Genomic DNA, 24,767 nt, shown 5'->3' with positions numbered 1-24,767 from the left:
TAGCACTTGTTCTTTGGCTATTATACTTTTAGTTCCATGAAATAACTGCTGAAGGCAAACCACAGAAAAAGTTCTCCTTAGTTTACACAACATTCATGCAAACTGAGCAATAAATGACCAAGAATTAGCAAAAAGGCTAATTTGTGAAAGGCTCAGTAGTAGCTACTTTTAAGTCAAATAAACTTAAATTAGCTGCTTACAACATCCATAATGAATTAAACTTCATTCTACCTCTTACAATTGGAACCCACTGAGTTATCTCAAAAATATTACAAAACAAGTGTTTTAACTAGGATAATTAAATGGTGTGAGAAGCCAGGATAAAAATATTCAAATACAACTCAAGAAACTAGAAGACAATGGTTACAAAATATGACATTTAAATGCTTGGATTCCCCCCAGACACGTACCACTTTTCACATTTCTTTAACACCTTGCTCCTGCTTAGGAGAACAATCTCTTTCCTGGCCCTCTCCCTCCACTTTCATTTTAAGCTATATTAAAGCTACCTCTATTTACCTACTACAGGAATGCATACACAAGCACTCTCAGAGTTTAGGGAGTGTTTTGTTTTGTTAACCTTTGCAAATATCAGTTACCATAATATCTAGGCTACATCTGTTTCTTTAGCCTCTACTCTAGAAGTCGATTCAGGTTCATATCCTCATGGGACTAGAAGGGAAGGAAAGAACTGGCAATTTGTTTCTAATTCACAATAAATGAAAGAAGCAGTCATTCTTAAGTTTGTACTACCTCAACGCCAAGAGGTGTAGTGAAGCAAGCTACCTAACCAGCCCATAGTAAATTAACGAACACAGCAGTCACGTGAACTACATGCAAAGGGTAATAATAAGAAATGCTGTGGACTCTGGCCTGAACATGGGTGCTCACCTTCAGATTCGTAATTTAACAGCTTCCAAGAGTTCTCTATCAAAAGTAAAGGGAGATACTATCTCTCTCAGACAAGGTATAGAGACAAAGCAGTATTTTACGCTCAAAGGTGAGGAGCATGCGATGGCAGAGGTGACAGGTGAGTAAAACACGTTTGCTGTGAAGGCAGAAGTAAAGACCTCACAAGGCGACTGACACTTTTTTCCATACCAGAGAGATTCCAGGCTTGCTCTCAAACCTGCTGGCTGCCATAGGAAAGATTAGCGCTTTTGTGATAGTCTTACAGAATATGAATTTGAGCTGATGGGTTAACTATAACAAAGGCATTCACCTCTGTGCCAGGTAGTCCTGTACCAGAACCAGTGCTCCCACAGTTCACTGGCCTTTTATGAACACACGGAAAATGCAGCTGTACTTTTCTGGTAGTTAAAATACATAAAGGAAAATCATACAGGATTTCACAATAGAAACATTTGCAGCAAATAATCCCAGTCATTTTTTTAAGAGTTACTCTTCAGATTAGACTTCATAGAACATATTTGCATTCTCTTTTTGAAACTGTGTTTCTGCATCTGACAAAGTTTAATGCAGGCTCTGTCCTAGTTATTGACAGCCATTCTAAATCAAGCTCCATTATCTTTTATGCGTTATCAGGACAACTGTAAACTCAGCTTATTAGTTTGTGTAAAAAGCAGACATTTTGCAAATTAGCTAATAACAGAAGTAATCTAGGCATACAGAAGTGTTAGAACAATCACTGGAACGTCTAAGCATTTACAGACAAACTGCTTTAAGTTTTACTTTAAAAGGAATCTCTGCAAACTGATGCACAGAGATTTGGCTATACAAGACCCATCAGAGTTAATTAGCGTCCTCTGGCTAGAGTTCCACAAGCCATTGCAAAAACCCCTTTCTTTTAATTCAAAGGACAAACAGATAATTGAGAATTGAAGGAAACATTACCCCTTCAACCTGATCTGACATCTGCCCTTTGACAGACTGTAACTCCGGAAGGAGTCTAAAATAAAAATAACCCTTGCCCAACACAATGCATTTCAAATCTTCCTAGTACTTTTTGCAACTCAGATAATACATAGTAAGCACTAGCTTAGCAACTCGGTGGAAACAGAGTTCAGCGGCAGCATGCCTCACCATAAACAAGTGTACTCTACATTATTCATATAAAGGTAATGTATAAAGAGTACAATTTAATCTACCTAGGCTAAAGCTGTACATTTTCTACGTAGAGAAGGAATGAAGAAAAAGGCCTCAGCCAGAAAAAAAAAAAAAAAAAAAAGTACTGTAAGTGGCTTACAATGGCGAATGGCTGAATAAAGGATCATTTGATCTGCATTCAGGAGAAAACAGGGATAGCAAGGCAATGGCAACGTGTAGTTCTTACTCCTCAAACTAAGGAGCATGCATCTCTTTACATGTATGATTTTTATGAACATCCGTGCTAAAATGTAAAGAAACACAGTTACATAAAATAGATTTAACCTTGTGCATAGAAAAAAACTCTTCAGCTATTTTCTGGCACCTGCAGTATAGCACTGACTACATGAGACAAAAATATACTGGAAAGATTTCTGTTTATTACATTTTTTTATTATTTCCACAATTATTCCAGCAATCTTTGCAGCTGGTTCACCCTTACAGGGAAACATCAAGTTTCCACACTAAATATTTGACGGTGATTGAATTCAAAGTCAACTTCCAAAAGCGTGGGAGTTTTTGGGGTGGGTGTGTTTGGTTGGTTGGTTTGGGGTTTTTTTATGTTATCCACCATTTCTTCCCAATAAGCATTATTTAGATCCACTGTCTTCAGTCTTAACCTCTCACTCTACAGTCCCGAATCGTATCAAAGTTTTCAGTACCAACATGCAGGTAGTAGGAAGAAGAAAACCGTATTAATATTTAGACAGCATTGTCATTGGTTACAAATACCCTGGAAAAAACCCAACCAGTTACTTTTACATATTATTTATAACACAACATTCATTCTCTTCTCTTTGTGCTTCTCTTCAGGTGGGAACCGTGTCCCAGAGCATCCCTGGAATCCCATCAGTGAACACGCAGTACCACTATATTGAGCAATAATGCTTCAGGAAAAGATACTTGGAGTGGTTTGCACATGCTCCCAAAGGGCTAAAGCTCTTCTTGTACGTTAAGACATACAGCATAGCTACATAATTAAGTCAAAGAGCCTTAGAAATACACGGCTCAGGATTTCAAAACGCAAGCTCAATGCATGACCTTGAGAGACCACCTAATCCTGGACAGCCCGGCCGTGTCAGCACTACTGCTGGATCCTCATTGAGACCCTCCTTGTAGGACATGTTGATACAGCAATTCTAAATGCTAATCTGCTAGCATGAAGAGAAAGGTATGATGTAGGCTGGTTTTGTATAAATACGGCAGCAGCAGCTTCATGTTTGAGCCACAGGTCGCACACAGATGGAGCGGGAAGCACCCACAAGCTAGAACAGCATGAGATAACACCCACCCATCTTCGTGGAGAAAATGGAGGGAGGCTTCCCACAGACCACCCGCAGCTGACCAGGCAATCCAGGGACCCAGAGATACAACCCAACCTCTCACCCCCCCGTAGGATCAGGAACAGTGCGTAAAAAAATAATGCTTCAGCATCCCTAAGTTGTCTTCTCCAACACTCCATTTTTCTTAAGACTGTAGTCTTTTTAACTCTTAGCTAGAGCAAAGGAGATTAACCTACTACTTTCTGTAGATAAGCCTTAAGGGCACCAGAGACTATCATCTTTCCTTCTACCTTCAAGACCAAGTAATTCTTATTGCTTTCATTCCAATGCTATTCAGTTTGTTTACATCTCTCAAAATGCTACACCCAGCTGCAGCTTCACCAGCATTTAGGTTTTCCTCTCCAGGTATTAAGACAAATGCCTCTCTCGATATAGCCCCAGAAATAGATTACTACTTTTAGAATGCTATTGCTTTTCAGACAGCTGTAACTTGCGACTTGACAAAACAAGTCTGTCTGTCCTGTTTCTCAAACTTACTGAGATAATTTTCAATTCTGAGCACGTCCTTTAAAGCATCTACAAGTGTTCCCAGTTTGGCATCAAATGAAAATTCAGATGGTTTAATCAGTTTTAAGATGTCCCCACTTACTGAATATACATACTTTTATAGTAAGAAACAGTATTACTTCCTTATTAAGATGACTGACGGCGGATGTATCAAATTCAAAACAAATTTAACTTCACCTGATCCATAGCTACTGAGTATCATCTATTATCTCCAGTAGGGGGAGAGAAAAAAAAAAAAAAAAAAAATCAGTGGAAATACAATATGCTTACATTGACATTTAAGCACAAGTAAAACTGTAACCCTGCATTACTACTAAACACAGCTGGAGATTATCACAAACAGCTTCTTCAGGTTTTAGCCTCCACATCAAATTATTTTAAAATCACCCAATACAAAATTGACAGTCTACATGCTTGAGTCTTTCAAAGTGATGAAATCCATTAAAAATGTTTTAGAGCATCTTCCAGTGCACTTAGAATCTCTGTACACCATTTAAACACTTTCAAAAGCCATAAAAAAAAAAAAATCGTAAGAGTTCCGCAACTTCAACACATTTTCAGATATTTCCTCTGCCATCTTCAATTATTCTACGAGTTAACGCTTCACATGATAGTGGTAGCTTCTCTTTGGAATTATTCAGATGCTTACCACAGTTTACTACTTATTGTTTATGTTGCTCCATAGTGAAAGGACACCAGATTCAGGAGGCTGTTATTATGACTAATCATAATCAAGTAATGGCATGAAATTACCTTTTAGATGTTTGTGTAAAGCAATTACTTAAAAGATTCTTAAAATATCCAAATCATATCATACCATAACTTTGAATTTTAAAATTACTCCTTCACAGGCTGTACCCTATCACACTTCTTCACAACTAAAAGAATCATTAGAGGTCCTTACACTGAAGCCCAAGGGTACTTTGAAGACCAGACTCAACCTTCTGCCATCAACAGCATGAGACTCCCGAATATGCTCCTGGAAGTCATTTTTCTCTCTTGCTATTTTTGTAGCTTAAATATATCTATAAAACAGTTAATGTGCTTAGCAGTATTATCCTTCTTGTTCTGCTCTCACCAACTAATGAGATTACTTGTGTGTATCGTGTGTCCCCCCCCTTTTTTTTAAATGTATAAATTGTTTCATGTAGCTTTAGAAAATGGTGTTTTTTCCAAATGAATATACTCAATTGAATCCTCTTTAAAGATTCTTCTTCCAGTTTCTCCCCTTGTTACTGGTACTTTCTCCTGGCCTTATTTATCTGCACCTTTTTTAATAAAAAAATAAAAAATCTTAAACTAGGCTTGAGCTCCAACTATGAGCAAATGACAGCAGAGACTATCTCATTTGATACAAACGTTCTACATGGGGCCACAGATTTCCTTCTGTAATGATAGCTCTGTCAAGTTTATTTAACAAGCCACATTGAAAAATTAAGAAACATAATTAAAAAGAGGTTAAGTCAAATACACTTGGAAGTTCAGTTGTATATCTGAATTGATTGGTCTTCTCTGTTTCTCTGTACCACAACCTTTTAGAAGGAAAATCTTCATACCAAAAAAAAAAAAAAAAAAAGACCACAACAAAACTCCAATCACCTTGCAACCTATACTATCTTAAAGTCTTTACCCCACTTGCAGATTATCCAAATGAGAATTTACTGGGTTTGGTCTCACAGAACCCAATCTACTCCCTTTCGCTGTGAGTGGGCAGCTAGAGCTCCTAACTTTCTGGTTTTTGTCTTTCATGCCCACCAACATCCCCATGCATTTCTGCGCACAAGCACCCACGTTAACAACCTGATAGCAGCTCCTTAGGTAATCTCCGATCATACCATACTGAAACAATTGTGTATTCTGCATTATATGATGAAAGAAAAGAATTCCAGTTTCCAAAAAGCTTTACATTATTACCCATAACCCTTCAGATTTAGGCAAGAATAAATCTGGGAAGATTTTAGCTCCCTACTTTGTCTGTATTAATCCCTTCCAAATGAAGACACTTAAGTCTATTTCTCTATCAAAAACTGTCTTGTACTTTGACTGCCAAAAAATCCATGCATTTGCAAGTAGAACTACTGCTACAAATAAATTAATCTTTTCAGAATACTTTAGCAGATGGTTCTCCATCCTTTGAAGAATTCATGTAATTGAATCTGATTGCTTGTGAAAACAAGAACCAACATCACTGAAATGGGTGGGAAAGCAAGTATAGTTTTGGCCCTTGAACAGCTCTGCCAGTAAACTAATCTTGGTCTCCGATTCTCATCGTGCAGTCCAGAGCTCGATTCCCCTTAAACAAAACTACTGGTCTCCTAAGTTACAGGTAATCCTTAAGGGCAAATGAAAACCAGAAAAAACCCAAACCTGAAGGTTTTTAATGGTTTTGGACTTGTCAGACCAGGTACCTTAGTGTCACTCAAAGGTGAAAATCAAGTACACTGATTAATCATTCCACTAATACAAAAGGGGTTATTCGTAGAGATGTACTCATTGGAAAAAAAAAAGGCCAGCCACAGCCACACACTGTTGTAATAGGTGGTTTGTGGCCATCTTGCTCCCAGCTACAATATCAAGTACACACCTTTCAATCCTGTAACTCAGCAGTATACAAGCACAAACCCAAATCACCCCACCCTGCCTAGTTCTTTTCCTAGAAAGGTAAGGGGATGCACATGAACAATTAAAAAAAGCAGAACTGCGGATGTGGCACAGAAAGCACAACTGTTACCACCTTATGTACAGGAACAGACAAGTCTTAGCAGTTACAAAAGACTAAGCCTGAAATTCCTTGAAAAGAAGAGTTAAAGATACCAGTACGGATGTCGAATGGAAGAGATTTCAAATAAACTAGCACCACTTCTAATTTAGTTCAGTCCATCAGCTGAAGACTGTCCACCATTTGGCTAAATACCAAATGAACTTACAAACTTTTTGTTAACAATTAAGTCTCTGATGTTTTAATTCAAATTATGATGTTGACACACTCCCACCCTGCTCACTCTCTCAGCTGACACACAAGAACTCACTAGGTCTAAGAGGAGCCATAATCTTCCCTCAAAAAAAAAAAACCAAAAAAACCAAAACAAAACAAAAAACAAAACCAAAACCACCCAAAAACCCTGAACCAAACAGAACTGATATAAAGGCTGGGTGGCAGGAAAAAAAAACCCCAAACAACAGAACAAAACACTCACACTAAGAAAATCCTACATACTCCACAGAAGCCCTGTGCCAGGCATGAGGAGAATCACCGGGATTAACAGAGAAGTCACAAGTCTGATTTAAATGGACTGGTCCTCCCTCCTTCCCCACTTCCCCAGCCAGTGATCCTTGGCCACACAGCAAACAAGCACATGTACAAAGCTCTCTTTGCTGTCCCTGTTAATCAATCAGCTGTAACAAAAATGGTTTAAAAAGGTATTTTTAGCTACTGAAATGTAAAGTGACAGAAATTGCTCGGGTTTTAATTATAAAAATTATTCTACCCAAGCCCATAGTGGCCAACTGACACTACTGCATCCTTTCTTCTCTCACATTTCTCTCCAGCCTGCTCAGAACTTACAACCTCTGTCCGCTTCACCTAGTGCCTTTGGCTGCACACTCCTGCTGCGTTCTGTGTCAATCTGTACACAATCCTAAAATCTCCTTAGACCCTGATGCCAAAACACCACGGAGCACACCAGATGTGACCATATCTGCATCTTTTCTTTCACCCGTTTAAAAGCCATCACACAGTACACCGGCAAACCATGAAGAACCTTAACGTAAATGGTTACTACCCCTAGCATAAGGAATATATCGCCAGTTTTTCAGTTATACTCGCAATCATGAGCTACACTTGACATTCATGTTCTTAGTTTTTGTTTTCACCTAACAATCACTGATTTTCAGGAGCTTTATTGTAATCATTGTGGACCTACAAAGACGACTGAGATGTAAACAGCCTTTCTGAAGATCTACCCATATGCTGTTAGATTCTCCCAGACTATCACCAGTCTCTGACCTCACCACAAAGTTAATTTCTGAATCAATTCAATGGCTTAACTAGAACTGTGCTAAACACTAAATTTTGTCTTTTTATAAGATAACAGAACTCCTTACAGCACAATCATACAGACAGTTCACCTGCTGTCAGTCTCAATGAAACAAAGTATTATGCCTCACATCTGTTCTAAATGCAAGCATTCCTAACCCTCCACCCCATGCCTTAACAAAAATGAGCATAAACTGGGAACAAGGCAAGTATCAGTATCAACAAGGTACTTCCTTTATGAACAAGCCGTGCAGCCATACATGTTAGTTGCTGCAGAGGAAAAGGCACTTTTGTTTCATTCCTAAGTTGACAGAGATCCACAGTCTGTGTGCTATTTCACACTGTGCAGGAAGAAGTAGTAGTTACGAGTTCCAGCAAATGAAGTTTTGCCAAGACAGATGAACCTTCCTTCCTATGCTATAGAACAACTATTATTTCAACACATGGGCTGAGCAACAATCATGTATACCATGGTAGCCTTTGTTTCATGTACAACTAATCTCATTAACAAAACAACTCAAGTTTATTATGTTGGCAAAACTGGCTTGTCCACATTTAGGCTCTGACTTGGTTATAAACAAGCACAGTAGAAAATCTACCATACACAAGAGCCCTTTAATAAAAAGATATGGCCCACAGGGAAAGAGATTCCAAGATACAGACTCCAGGTTGTTAAAATGGACTGCATTTCCATACTGAAGATAAGTCCAGCATCTGACTCTAGTAAACATGGACAAGCCACAATTTGGCTCCCTTGGGAAGGGTTACGTGATCCCGACAAGATCTCTCACAAAGAACTCAAAACAACCAAAACAAACAAAAAAACCACCAAACAGAAAGAGCTACTGCACAGAAAAAAAAAAAAAAAAAAAAAAATCTACATCACATACTACAAAGAAGAAGTTGCAGAGAAGAGTAAAGTCTCTTCATTAACTTGCATTATTTTAATTCAAAAAGCCTTTTTCTGAAGGAGGGGAAAGGGGTAGGAGGTTGCAGATTTTCTGCGTTCAGTTAACTAGGAGTAGCAAACTCCCTCCCTTTGTCCCTCCCCTACAACTACTAGCTTCACACATCTGCATTGTTACCTTCACTTTTTCTCTTCTCAGGCAGCAGAAAAGACAATTTTCATCAAAAGACCAATCAGAAACACCTTCAGGCTCACAGTCTGTAAATCAGAGGAATAGCAAATTACTTCATATTCATAAACCGCAACACAACTGGAGCCAAAAGAGAAATGCCAAATAAAATACCTGTTTCACAACATTCTTGCCTGCATTCTGAGGATGCAGGCTTCATTTCGGCCATTTTTCTAAATCCCCAGATTACCTAACTGTATACATTTTATCTACGCACAACAAATCTGTTTTCCTGAGCACTGCCAAATACACTCCCAGCTACATAAAGATGAACGCACACTCATTAGTAATTTTAGCCAATATGAAACTAACTGTGAGCACTGCCTGGGGGAGGGGGAAAAAAGCACAAATCACCACGGTAACACACATTTTCTACAGGCAGAGCTGGGGCTGCTTCTGTCATTAGAAATGCAGAACAAGATACAAACATAGAGATTGAATACCTTTAAACAAACTGAGATCTTTTAATAATCCAGGTCCAAACAGGCCTTCTAGAATACTTTCAAACCCTAAAAGCAAATAAAAGAATTGTTAGCTTTCTAGATTAAGTACGTCACTACAAGAATATTCATAATAGCAGTTCTATATTTATCTGTTCCAAGAACAGAGCTCAACGTGTTTTCTCTAAGTATTACAAGATGCATGGGTCAATTGTGATGACTGAACTACTGACAAATCATAGCGCAATCTAAAGTCCACCAACTCTTACACTTTTGTAAATAGCTGGGTTAAAAAAAACAAAGAGCATTATGACATTCAATTAAACCATTTTGAGACGAAAATAGAAAGTTGTAGGTTCTACAACGTAACCAGGTAATTTCTACATGAAAAAAATTCTCTTGCTTAAGCCTCTGAACCGAAATAAGGTAAGTCTTCCCAATTAAAAAAATATATTCTTCCATCTGAGTGGCATTCAGTTACTTTTCTGAATTTCAGCAAACGTTAGAAACACTGTTTCCTGAAGAGTTACAAGCTTAAGGAGAGAAAATTTGAAGAAAAGGGATTCAGCAGTGCTATGCCACTAAGGAACCAAAATCCAATCACAGATCCGCATCTAAGATACACAGTCCATTTTACTTCAGTGCTGTGATTTATGCCCCACTTAAAATAAATCTAACCAATTTTAGTTTATTCCAAAAGAGGAAAAACCGTTACCGAAATTACTGCCATTATTTGGAAATGTTAAATCAATATTACACTAAACCCCTGCTGGCAGTAAAATCTACAGAGCTATTAACTACCCAATACTGCAAGAAGACAGGTTAGCAGAGCGAATATGAAAAGTACAAAGACCACTTTAAGGGCGACAGACAAATTCCACCTGCTTATAAAAATGTATTCCCAATATGACCATAAAACTCAAGACTACAACTTACTGTATTTTTTTTCCTCCCATTAATATTTTTGCTTTGTAGGTTTAATAACAGTTTGCATTATAGCTAGGGGCAGCTTCTCCTACTTGCCTGAATCTTTGAGAGGCAGAAGAAGGAATGAAAAAAAATTTTTTTAAGACACAAAAATACGGTTTTAAATTTACAGCAGCTTGCAAGGGTGAATTGGGGACAGATAAACTACCCGAAATAGTGCTTTTAAGAAACCATTTGAAATCTAAATGATCACATGCTATGAAGGAAATTAGTTATTACATTGCAAGAGAGCAATAATTCTAAAATAACTCTAACAATACAGATCTAATATCAAAGTTATCTTTCGGACAGCAGTCTTCCAAACGAAAGGACAAGTAGCATTACATCCCCCTGGGTGTCAGCAAGAGTGCCAGTGCACTAACATCTTTAGATATCAGATCCAGGACCCTACAGAATTTGCAGCCTGCAACATAACTTAGAAGGCCGAAGTATTGCTGGGGTACACACTATCCTTGATCTAACGTCTACCGGAGGCTGATAGTAAGAATCTAACCTCAGAAAGCACTGGGGGGGGGGGGGGGGGGGGGGGGGGGGGGGGGCCGGGGAAAGGTGAAAGAGTGATGGTGAAGTAACAGTCAAGAGTAAAGAGAAATAGGGGAGAGATCAGAAAACAAGGTGGAAGAGGAGAAACTGGAAAAACATCCCATTGAACAGCACCTTGTCAGGCAGAGAAGTAGCACTGCCTCCAAAAAAGCCAATTCAGGCTTCAGGAAGTGGCAGGAACAGTGGGAAAGGGCCGACCAACCTGACCTAGAAGAAAAATAGGAGAATCAGGGTATTGACCCATAGGTTTAGAACTCTGATTCTTTTATGGGTAGTGACCCCTCAGAATTTGTATCTGAAATGAAACCTTAAGGAAAACAGCTAACCAACCTCATTCTTTACTTTTTTGTTTAAGAAATTATATTATATATATATAAATAAAAATCAAAAGAGCTCAGAAATGTTACTCAAACTCATCACTCTTAAAATAGTAACTGCCAATGACTCATGCCCCACAGTTTGCCATGCATGCAATTGCACACTGAAGTCCCTGCCAAGTTTTACAGCTTGGATATTGTACAATCATAGTTAGCTAGCCCACTGTTCTCAGTGATGCTAATGCCACTCGGGTTTTTATTAATATTAAATATTGGATTTAGCAGTTGCATAGCAACAGCAGAACATCTTATGTGCAATGCTTGACATTAAAAAAGGCAAATAAGGGAAGTATGAATGTATTCAAAAATTATACTAAAGACTGGCAAAACTGCCATGAAGCTGAGCCCTATTCCCCCCCAAATGCAAAGTGCAATGCAGTAAAGACAGTGTAAGCCCTGAGATATAGTATTCAGTCATTCAGGAGTCCAAAAGAGCAACTGTGTACAGTTAATCATGCATAATACATTGAAAACAAAATCTTGAAAAAGGAGCTGCCTACTTTTTATAGTATTTTTTCTCTCCATTGTCACTGCTCTTAGAAGCTTGAAAAGAACATTTCTTTTCCCACCGACTGTCCTTTTCCATTTGGCAGATGATATTTCCCTGCATTTCAAATGGAACAGAAATTAACATGGCTGCCTCTGCTAAATTCCGGTTTCTATATTTCCATCATCTATATTTCAGTGTCTGACAGTTCACAGCAGCTGAAGAGCAGAGCCAGTGGAAAAGTTGCAGGAATAACAGAATTAGAAGAGAAAAAAAAAGGATGAAAATCCCAATATTTTAGAGCTTTCTCTTTTATACCTTCCTTACAATTAAAGCAGCCATACATTTAACCCTTATAATGTTACTAGTGACCTACACAAGGAAAAAGGTCTTTCGGGTGTAAGAATTTAGAAAAAAAAATTTAAAAAATACAACATTTACAAAGTGTAAAACATCCTCTTTATCTCAGAAGGGAGACAGAGCAAAAAAAAAAAATTCCAGAAAGCACAAAGAAAACCCTTAGTACTGAAGCAATGGTGGAATAACTTTAAATACAGAGCTTCTTACACACTTATTACTATTTCACAACTGTTAGCTATAAAAATAAAGCAGTATTTAAGAAACATTATTCTCTAAAATGTTCTCTGACAAAAATCAGAATATGGATGTGCCATTTTTATGCTAAGAGTAACAAGCACAGAAATTAACACACAAAAAACAACCAACCAAAAAAAAAAAAAAGTTGACTACGCAGTTTTCAGCATGGTCAAATTCCTCTAATTTTGTCTCTGCACCTAATGGTTTTATTTTCATCTTCTCAGACATTTTCATCCTCCCTTCTGTAACCAAATATTTTAAGTTGAAAATTTGAACTGTAATTTAGCTTGCTGGTTAACAGTTCAAGAAAACAGTTTAACTTCAAGCTTTAAAAAAAAAAAAAAAAAAAATCCAGTTAGATCCTCGTATCATCTTTTGCCTTAAAACTGAGAGCACTTGTAAGGACTGTAGCTACCAGGCTCCTTGAGATAAAACTATTAGAGGAGTTGATAGTCCAAGAGAGGACATTACTGGCTGATCTTTAGCAATGTGGATTAGGCAAAGACACATTCTCCCCTTTAAAAAACAGGAATGCAAGATCTTCAGAAGGAGAGAGAGATGCATTTCTGGACTGCCATTGACACAGAGACTAGCATTTCAAACAATACTTCCTTCCCTGCAACAGCAGAGCTCAAACATACTCTTTAATTCTCACTACATAATTCAGCCCTACACATGCGTCAAGTCAAAGCAGTAAAGCTTGCGCCACTAACGAGAAGCCAAATAATTTTGAGGGTAGAAATCAACATAGCAAGGGCCATGAATGGGGAAAATTAAAAAAAAACCCCACATACATAGTTATTAACTCCCCAGTCCTAATTTGTGAGTATCAGTTTGTAAACTAGATCTCAATAGACTAAGTAGGTACTAGCCAGGGTAGTAGTGAAGTATAGTAGATATTGTAGACCAATTGCAATAGAAAATGACAACTGATTCATCAACATTTATTTATAATAATCAGCCTAATGCACAGCAATTTGCACCTTAAAAGGACAACTTCAAAAAGCTGTAAATTGAGTCAAATCAATTAAGACAATAGTTGTCTATACCTTTTGTTTAAATTTCTTAACTATCTAAGAATTTTTTACTAGAAACTCACAAAACAGTATCACAAGGAATAAAAATCTGACCTGTTAAGAGAAAAAAAAAAAAAAATCAGAAAAATAACAAAACCCCAAAAAACGCCAAAACCACAACACGACTAAGAGTGAAAGAACAAAGAGGCACAGGGGGATTCAGAGCAGAGAACATAAATCAAAATTCAAAAATGTTACAAAGGTCAGAGCAAAGAGACACACAGCTTTAAAGCAAGCAAAGATAAAAACCAAAAGACGACACATACGTGTATTACCTTAAAAAAATTCTAGAAGAATCTGGTAGTATATTAACAATCATTCAATAGAATGGCATACGATCATTCAACAAAAGAAATCTATCAAGGTGATGTTATTTAACATTTTTAAGTCAACAGCCTTAAAATGCTATGGAGGTGATTCCCCCCACCCCGGAAGTTACTCAATGGATGTTTGCAGCAGAATTTAATTCCAGAAAGTCTTGGAACATTGAGAAATTTCCAGCGGGCTGGCGAAAAAAAAAAATATCATCCCTTTGAAACATCAAAACACTAAACAGGTAAGTACCAGGGTCTCAACTTGGTAAAGGTTTTCAAAACCAAGGAACAGCTCAGAGGACTACTGAGGAATTAACAGCAAAAATGGTGTCAACCAACATGGACTTACAAAAATTATCTTAACTGACTTTTATGAAACTAAAAATTGTATTAACAACAGATTTTTAGATTTATGTAACATTTTTGGACTGACACAATACATTTTGACTAAAACCAGCCAGAAAAAGAAAAATCTAAAAAAGAAAAACCAAAACAAAATAAACAAAAATCAGCCAAATACACACAAAACAGATGAAAAATCAATTAAGTGACAGCTCTTGGAATGCCGGTGTCAATGGGAAGCCACCACTAGTGAGGTCCATCAGATACTGGTTTTTGGCCCAACGCCATTTAACATTTTAGACAGGGACTTGGAAGAAAGCAGTCACTAAATCTGCAGCAGATATAAAGACAGGAAGAACAGCAAATAACAAAAGGCCCAGGTCACAGAGGCTGCTTACCAAAGCAAATGCAATTAAACACTACTTCAAAAGGGGGGTGAAGGGGAATGGAGAAAGCCACAAAACACACATCTAGGAACATGAAAAACAGCTTCTCAAAGACATACCCAGATCCAGCAGCTGAAACTGGAAGCTGATCAAACTCAGCCAGACATAAGGCACTCTTAATTTTACAAGGGTCCAACTGAAAACACAAGACCAGACCAATGCTTTCCCTACCCTATGATTCTGGAGGTGTTATTTAGGGAAGCATGGGCTGGCTGCTAAGATCTATTCCCCTTGTATTCTCCCCCAGCACCTACATTCATCATCTTAGGAGTCTCATTAACTAGTAGGAAGCAAAAGCCACCACCATCACATCAGGTTTTTATTGGATTTCTCATGCCTAGATTTTCTGGTCAAGATTGGATATATTTATCCACAGCTATGGGATTTGAAGCAGGAATTAATTCAGAAAAATCCTACAGTCTATGTGTAACACGGGAATTCTGCCTCTTTCAGGACAAAAATCTATTAAACTTGAATGTTTCAGTCACAGGCATCTTAATAGAAAAGCAAGACCAAGCAACAAGGGAGGGTGAAAAAAAAGTCAGAGGACAGTTATTAATATACACCAAGTCTCAGGACATACATATAATTATAAGTTGTGAATATTCTTTTACTCATGCAACAAAATAGAAGAAACTCCCAGGCACCTACGATGAGAGATCTTGTTATCTGAATGAAGCCCAATTAAGTACTTCAACTACAAGTTAAACCAACTTTGTCTTAGCTTCCTGGAGAACAAGAAAAAGCTGTGCATCTTCAACAATTTTTCAAAGTTCATCCTTCTACATTCTTGTTAATGAAACTGTGCTGCTCAGGGACTTACGGCAGACATCCCTGCTCCAGAGACAACAGATGCTTTAGTAAATCCAAGGACTTTCGGGGGGCCTTAAGTATCAATAACCTGGTTCTGTAAGAGCAATACAGACACATGCATACAGAAGAAGATAACTAAGGATGTTAAGATATGTACTGTTTAAAAGAAGAACAGGTATGACAAAGTCCTATATAGCAACACATCACTCTTCTATAGCTGTTTTCACCAAAACAACTTGTGTTCCCAAGACAAAATAGGTGGTATCACCTGCTGAGATCCCTAAACAGGCTTTGGCCTTACAGTGAATAATGGTTCATTCACTGTAGAACAGCATCTCCAGTTAAGAAGTTTCATTTGAAGCAATCAAGAAGCCAGACAGGTACATGTTCTGTCAAACAGCCATTTCACTGCTACAATAACTTACCACAGCGATAAGCTGAGAAATCAAAAAACGGACCAAAAAACCCACAACCTGCTATGGCAGCAGACAAGCACTGTTGATAGAAGTGCTTCTGACCATCCATCCTGCAAGACTTCATTAAAATTCCACTACTGATCTGTAATTTTAATAAAGAAGTAGCAGCTGCAGCAGGCCATCCTCACTCTTCTCTCCAAGCATCCCTCTCAACCAAGCAATTCCTCTTCTTCTGAGAATCAAGTCTAAGCACATTTTCTCTGATGCTATACCAAACTCGCAGCAAGGCATTTAAAAGCTAATGAGTTAAGTATGGACAGAAAACCAGCTATGTATCTGAACTACAGCACTGCAATGCCTTCATAACAGAGAAGAGCCCTGCCAAGTCCCTAAAAGAGGGCAAATCTCTCCCCTCTACAGGGGAGAACAGAAAGGCAAAGAAAGCAAGTTATCAGGTTTCTTTGCAGTGCGAGAAACAGAAACAGGTCTCCCCATCCTATTTTAGCACTCTAAGTGGCAGATTATCTCACTGTTTACAACCGAGAAGTCACCCCAAAAAAACCCAGAAGTGACAAGTTATAAAACTTATTGCCAGAGGAGCATATAGCAAGGCAAAAGGCATAATATGGACCACCTCCTGCCCCCCTCCCAGGAGGTGTATTTGTGTGTGTGTGATCTGATATCAAAAAGAGAATTAGATGAAGTCATGCAACCTTCTTATCTCTAATCAAAAGCCTCAGCAGCAGAATTTAAGAAAAGCCAAGGAGACTCTGCAATGGCTGTCTCAACATCACCTCAAGATACAGCAATTGCTCTGGCAGACTGAGCCGTAATCTTCATGTGGATTTGCGGGGGTGGGAAGATCCTCCGATTTGTAGATACTGCATCACTAATCTGGCTAGTTGTTCAAGTCAGGGGTTATGAGCTTTTGTTTTACATTTTAACTCAAGATCAGAAGGTTTATTGTTTGACTATCTGGTTTGCTTCACAGCCAGCCACCACCAATGCAGGACCTGACTGGAATCTTCTAATGTAAATACTTGCATTTTATTACTTTAGAAAATAAACCAGAAAACACAGACATCATAAAACGGCAAAGAATGACAGAAGTTTCAATAACTACCAACTTTCTATGTATCTTCAAAAAGTTAGTGTTTACCTAATGGCAGAATAAGATCTAAGTTTAAAACAAACAAACAAACAAAACCCAAACACCAAATTTTAACACTAAAAATTGAAGGGGGAATTGGTTTTCAGTATCTCAATTCAAAGACAGTGCTCTTATTTGTTCAACCTCTAGGTCTGGAGTTCCAGCAGACCACCAGCTACAACTTTCACTGAGAAGAAACTATACCAACTAGCTAGAAATTTTATAAACAGATTAAGAGTCAGATAGCCCAAAATGAGAGTGCCTAATAGCGCAAAACATCATCGACCAAAAGTTTTTGTACAAAGACTCAGATGTTTCTCAAACTTGAGGTGATTTTTTTCCCATATCCAACAGTGTTGCATTATTTATTGCAGCAAAATAAAAACCTTGAAGCTTTTTTCCTATTGGAGACAACGCGTTAATACCTCACTGCCCAGCAAAGTTAAGATGACATTCATTAACCACCAGTGTTTATCCCGGTACCCCATGCTCCCCCGGCACAAGCATAAGAATAGCCTTACAGTAGACAGAATTGATCTGCCTGGAAAATGCCTCCCACGGAAGAGATAGGATTTCCAGCAGCATCAATTCACTGCTCCACTTTATTTTATGGCCATAGTAATGCTTTTATCACAGATCAGCCAGACTCAGGTGTGCTGGCAGGAGCAACTTGCCACAAGTAGGTATAGCAGAGGCCCAAGTCAGTTTAAACCATGGAGGAACCCTCCCTCTCCCCCAAAAGCTGTATATGTGGTAGCACAGGACACCACTGATTTCTACCCCCGCCTCGAGACACATGTATTGGCATGGTGCAGAAGTGTGCTAGAGGTGTGCGTTAAACTGGCTAAGATATCAGCGCTATTTCACACTCCATAGCAGTCCTATTCGCCGAGGGTTGCCTTCCCCTGGCAGCTCAGTACTGCCCCACATCATTCTCTGTCTGTACAGTCACCTCCCGAAACCAGACTAGCTGAAACAATTCAGCTAAAAACCAGCCCAGAAAGGGTAGGCACTAGCTGCTGAATCCATTTAAACAAGGTCTTCCAGCAGAAAAAGCATCTACCAAACCACAGCTTTGATCCAGCAAACCCTTAGAGTGTGACTCAGTTTCACCTCATCACAGGAGGTCAGTTATATCATCATCCATTACTGAATTAACTCAGTGCATTATTCTCTTCTTTTTGGATCTCAAGTTACAAATACCCCTTTCACCATCTCTACAGAGATTTTCAAATCTATACAGGAGTCTGCAAAGGGGAATGAAAATGTGATTCTACTAAATACAGTTACATTACTCATCACTGAAAATCTGATGATCTTCAACAAATAGTATAGACCCGTGAAAATTTACTGAACATTTCTTAGTGGAGAGGTGAATATACTGAGCTTATCTGTAAGGTAAAAACTGCCAGTGCCTTTTTACTCTGTTATTTGTGACTGTAAAAGTCTGGCTGATGTTAAATAAACCTCCATCATAAGCTATTACGTAATTGCCCCAATGAAGAGTATGCCTTCCAACTCCAGCTAGCTAACAGCATCCTGAAAAAATCTTATGATATGCAAAGACACACCACTTTATTAAGTCAAGTGATTATTTCACTAAAACATCAGTGACCATATCTAAATTCTGATTAAGAAGCTAACAGAAGAAAAGAATAATCTAGATCATGGAAAGCAAGCTGAATCATGACTACAGTGAATATAAAGCACACCTGACGTTCTGAGAAGCCTTCCCAGAAACCCTGGAAAAATACCCTTAGCCTTTTCAGATGGACTATTCAGTTCTGTCTCAAGGATGATCTAGGTGAAATCAGTGGGTGATAAAGGCAGCTACACAAAAATGAAAGCATAACTGAAAGCAGGGCAGGGGCCAAAAGTTATCCACCTTAAACAAAAAACCCCAAAACAAACAGATCGATTCACAGAGAGAAGTTTCTTAACACTGAAAGACACGAGCGTAGAATTCATACTAGCTACAGAGCATATAACAGTTACAAACTGTCATCACTGAAGTCACATTTGAAAGTACACCTCAAGTGAGGCATTGGCGAGCCTACAATACCAGGTGCAGACACAAAGGGAGCACAGCTAAGCCTAACAGCCCCCTCCAGCTTTACGGGCATTTGCACAACCATAGTGCCAACAGCACAATGGCACAAAGTAAGCTCACGACAACCCTTGCATACAGCACGGAAGATACAGCTGTATTACTACAGTTACTCTTGCACCACCAGAACTAAATACTAGCAGAAACATTCTCACCTGTCCTTCATTCACAGCTCCGGTCATGCCCATGCACTAAAGCAGCTGCAAGCCCTGCTACTCCTCTGGAAGCGGAGGAGCATCGGCACAGCTGCTGACAACCTCGTAACAAAAGATTACAGCAGCAAATCAATTTGGTGCTGATGTAAGTTGTGAGAACTGAAATTGCCAGGTGTGATGGAGCTTTACTCAGTGTAGACTAGGAGCAGTGAACATTCTTTAAAAAAACCCTACACACAGCTGCAAGAATCTTGCAGTAAACAGCTATAAGAGAGCCTGACCTCTGGGGGTTAGTGGCAATTTTCCCAAAGAGCAAGTGACTGACAAATCTCTCCCTTCTGATGTCATGTAATGTTTGCCATCATTTCATGTAGCAACTCTTTGAATCTTACTAACCTTTTAGCTTCAGATACACATCATCAATTCCGTAAGCTGTATCTGCAGATGTGCTTCCCAGGAGAAGCACCCGCTTTCTTTAGGGTATTTCGCGTCCCAGCTACAACTGAGGTTACACTGAGCTTTTCTTTTTCCTCCTTGACAGCAACAAGGGGCAGAAAAAAGCCTACTTAACATCACGCATTTCTGTTCACACACTCTTCCCTTCTCAGTGGCAACACAAACAACTGTACAGGTGCATACAGAAGACAATTAAAAAATAATCGTTTTTGCTTGCCCTGTTCCTAGGTAAGAACAATTTCCTGGCCTAGGTCAGTTACATCAGCAGGAACAAGTGGCAGGACCAGGGACAGCTTAGACAGCAACACTGCTGAAATCAAGACCTGTTTGACTTCCTTGTTCACTCTCTCAGATTGCCTTTCCCTGATTCAGATTTGAGACAGACATCTGAAGTAGGTACTGGATCAGAGCTGAAGATCATAGTCAGAAAAAATCTCTTGGGATTTGCTTGATGTAAAAGCAACATGATAGAGAATACATCTTTTATGATAGCCATTCATGATTCCAAAATTGTGCCCAAGTATCTTTTCTGGGTAGCTACAGTGAATTTGGTGTCTGCAGGTATATTTACTTAACTGAGTTATGTACACAGTAATTTCAGCTCCTATCATCATCTTTAAGTTTTCCTCAAGCCAAGTAGTTATATGCAGCTCTGACACTGCTCAGTCTTCTCCATCTCATTTACTCCAGACCTTCTAGAATTCCTGAAGCACAACATGTTATTGGCCTTTCATAATTAAGGAAGTCAAATATTTAATCCACTGTAGTTTGGTTGAGGCCACCCTATTTCCTCATAACTTTTGTTTTCAGTCTAGCTGAAGTTCTTTCCTTGAAAGCAGTACGTGTGATCTGAACTTGAGAAAAGACATCAGTACCACACTTTCTGCACAGTAACTTTCTCAATGTCATTGAATTACAGCAGAATCTCAGAGTTACAGGTTTCTAGTCAAGAACATCAAACTGTCACAAACATCTGGAGATCAGCCTTCTAGAACAGCCAGCCTTGCTCCAATTTTACAGTTGGTATCTCAATAAAAAGTTCTTAACAGACCTGTTACTGCCTCACGTCTGTTCAAAGAATGAAGGCCCTGTTTAGGATGCTCGGCAGATCTAAAAAGAATTCCAACACTGGGAGAACACTCAGCCTTCTAAGAAACTGCCTACCACAGGTCCTTTGTTCAAAATCCAAGATAAATTATCCAGGTAATCTAAAGCCAAAGGTTCCCAAGCTTGGCATTCCACACTATGCTGTATTGCTAAATTCATTGGAGACTGGAATATCTGTAACAACCACTATATGAAGAAACAACAGAAACACTTCAGAGGTTTGAGTGCTGCTTTGCTAGAAAAGCTTCAGCTTTCAACATGAGGGTCACTGTCCACTTATACCAGAAGCAGCTCTTTTTGTAACTTCTGAACAGTCCTTTCAGAGCAAAATCTCAGACACTGATTTCCTAATCCATGGCTAGGAACTGTTAGCAGTACAGCCATATAAACAGTGAAGGAATTTGATATAAATGCACTTCTGCAGGCTACTTGCTAATCATCTGATCCTAAGGGATTAGAAGCCTAGAGTAGTACTAACAGATATTCAAAGTTACAAAACAGGTTGATGTCTATGACACCCTGTAAATACCTTCCCTTAAGGTCATTTTTTTGCCTCTACAGTATTCTTCATATGTAAGTTTTTCTAAAAGGAAAAGAGTATCATGCACATCTAATGAACAAAGTACAGCATAAAGAGCGAACAATAAATCGCTGGAGACAGTGTGTGCAAGAAGCATTAATAACCATTTAGTGCAAGCGCCTTGTTCCCCACCACTGCCAGTTTTACATCTTAAATCCTCTGAAGATTATTTCAAATATAGCCAATTTTTTAAAGTGTTCTTTGACACCAGAAACATTTCCAGTCTCAAAGAATATTAAACTTCTAGAACACACTGTGCTTCAGCAATTTGATAAAATAAACCGTAGTACTCAATGAGTCCCAGATTCCCTTGAAAAGCTTGTAAGCAACCACAACAAACTTGCTGTTCTATAAAGCCACAGGAATAATGCCAAAAGGGGTGAGTGCAGGGGCAGCTAAAACAAAATGCAGCGGGATACTAGAACAAGTGTTGCAAAACACTGCACTTCCCTAGCACTAGTTTTTCTGAGCACATCTGTCAGAGTAGCTAAGCCAAAGCAGAACTGCAGTCTTACCTAAATTTATTACCCATGTTCAGAGCTGGACAGTACAAATGAAAATCCAAGCAGAGAAACTATAACCAATTGCTTTAAATTATTAGCCAAGAAGATTGGCAACAGTTTTAACAAAAGAAATCCACAGCACACGAAGAGAAGCCTCCTTTCACTCACAAGGGGAAAAGAATGGAAGTACACTGGAAAACTAAGGCTGTGGAGGAACCTGCAAAATCCACAGCTAGACAATGGACATAGCATTCAGCATCAAATTCACTTCAGTAATTTAAATAGTTGCTTATAGTAGTGTTCCAGTAAGTAATTGAATTAAACATAGTAGGAGTTGAATATATGAGATACTCCAAGAGGTGGCAGAGTCAAAAATACATTTTTAAAAATAGAACATTAGTTTAATGCTGACTTCTTTATCTTTGAACTGCTAATTACAGCCAGACAATTGCTTACATAACAGAAAACATACAATATCTCATTCTGCAATAACTACACAATCACAAAACACATTTTAAAGGAAGCTGCATTATCAAATCTGCAAAAACAGTTCAGCATAGGGTTTACTCCTCCAGACAACTGGTTCCTTACAAGTACCAGAATAACATGACCTGCGATGCAGGGATTAAAAAAACTTCAGTGTGCAATCTTATTTTTTCATTAACACTTATTTGATGCAAGTATTTCTATAGATATTTGACTATTTCAAGCATTTAAAATCTCTCTTAGGGTCTGTATTCATGCATTCAGAAGTCTGAAATGGTCTTTCATAAGTATCTTGAACACAGCCTAAAGATTTTATATGTTCTTGGATTAACCTACAGTTAATCTTATTAGACAAAGAGCCAAGATTTTCAAGAATGAGTGCTAAAGCTATAACACTAAATAAGCCTGACTCATTTAAAAAGCAACCCTGAAATTCTGCCTACTCCTGCACCCATTTTAAAGTCACCAATAAGCACTAGTCAGACTGCAGAAGAAAATGTTTCTACCAGCAGGCTTCTGAATATGCATAACGCCAATAAAGCTAATTACATTTCAAAAAATAATAATCTATTTGCAATTAAGATACTGGCAACATTTTAATGCAAAAAATTGTTTAAATATACTAACATCCTAGTCTTGGGATATCCAGTCAAGCTACGCAAAGAGATGCGTTTGTCCCTTGCATACTCCCAAATGTGGAAGTAGGATCAGAAACTGGATCTGGAAGAAAGGGTAAACAGCATGTTAGTTAAATTCACAGAGGATACTATGTTCGGAGATGTTGCAAACATTAGTGAAGATAAATACATAAATGACCTAGAGAGAAAATAAAATTAGTTTGGAAACAAAAATGTCTCATGAAAAAATAACTTCAAACACTCAATGTAGAGGACACACGAGGATAGGGGAAGAAAGAGTAAAATGAAAGAAACCTAGAAGCAGCAACAGTGGACAGTCAGCTGGATATCTGCATTGAAAAACAGTTTGGAGTTGCAGAGGCATCAAACAGAGCAGGGAAATTAAAGTTCTTTCTACAGTCTTTGAGACAGTAACAATGGCGATCTCCTTGCACAATTGCCAGGGACTGAAAAATTCCCCTTCACTCCCAGCAAGTGGAAAGCTCTTCTCAATGGCAAATCAAGTTCTGCAGGAGGTAGGGTTTAATTTTTTTTTTTCAGCAAAGTTAACATACGGTTAGCATAAGCCTACGCAGCAGGTTCTTCCAGTACTTCTGCTGCTAGTGGCTTTGTGCAGAACAGGAGGAAGCTAACAAAATGAATCCACTTTTACAGGTGCAACTCAACCTGGTATTGTTCAGATTTATTCATGTGGTCCTTGAGAAAAGAAACCACAACAGCTAGTTCAACTACTAAAAAAAAAAAAAAAATTTAAAAAACCAAACCCCTTCACCCTTTACTTTTGCCATAAAGTTACTTTCCCGAAAATGACACCCACTCATCCACCACAGTAGATGTCTGCACTATCCAGCTTTAAGGGCAAAGGCAACAAGAGGAAAGAACTGACTCTACCTTTACAGAGGCTACAAGAGGATCCCCACCCACAGCCACCACGTAAATACATATGCAGAAGTTTCAGTAACCAGCATACATCTTCGTGGATTGTCAAGCCTTTGTTCTTCTGAAATACTTCCAGGCACAAACTAAGAACTATTCATTCAACTTCATTCTGAAATTAACAGAATAGGCTGATTTTGCAGGATTTGTTACTCTCAGTAACAAGGCTTCTATGAGGCAACCATATAGATACTTTATACTGAGGGCAGTGCACAGATCAAAAAGGAAATGGAAAAAAAAAAAAAAACGCACAAACCAAAAAAAAACTCTTTTAACAGGAGCCATCTTTCTGCCTATCATGTTGGTGAATCTTAGGACAAGCTCCAGCATGGAGGCTTGTGCTTCACTTTATGCATATCATCATCACACGAAAACAGGAGAGTGAAGGTTTTCCCTCCTCTTGACAACCGCTAAGCTATGTGATTTCTGAATTAAGCCATCCTATGAACTTCTACAGCTTCAATGGCAAGAACAAAGAAACAGTTCCTACCAGTCTGCCTCATCTCCAACAGACCGGTTAGTCCTGCATATTTCAATGGAGATGCAAATGACAGATTCCCAGGCATCCCTCAAGCCAAAGGCACATGAAACGCAGCATTTAAGGGTATTGCAGCACTATTTTGAAGTAGTTCAAACTATAGGGACAGTACAGAACCAAGAAACACATCATCTCATTGAAGAAC

General features: G+C 38.6%; 1 protein-coding gene across 2 annotated transcripts in view; it reads right to left on the bottom strand.

Moving 5' to 3' along the window:
• The window catches only part of LCOR (ligand dependent nuclear receptor corepressor), an 80,474-nt gene that overhangs the window by 39,581 nt on the left and 16,126 nt on the right, over window positions 1-24,767 (bottom strand). For both annotated transcript variants that reach the window (XM_086466865.1, XM_086466866.1), the window contains exons 2-3: window positions 9,572-9,637; window positions 9,078-9,157 (exon numbers count right to left, since the gene is read on the bottom strand). In XM_086466865.1, the coding sequence (XP_086322991.1) occupies window positions 9,078-9,157; window positions 9,572-9,637 (146 nt within the window). The remainder of the gene's footprint in view (window positions 1-9,077; window positions 9,158-9,571; window positions 9,638-24,767) is intronic.

Source organism: Leptosomus discolor, chromosome 6 (genome assembly GCF_034619465.1).
Source record: "Leptosomus discolor isolate bLepDis1 chromosome 6, bLepDis1.hap2, whole genome shotgun sequence".
Classification (NCBI taxonomy): domain Eukaryota; kingdom Metazoa; phylum Chordata; class Aves; order Leptosomiformes; family Leptosomidae; genus Leptosomus; species Leptosomus discolor.
The sequence above is the reverse complement of the archived record's forward strand: the minus strand, read 5'-3'. Positions and strand labels throughout refer to the sequence as shown.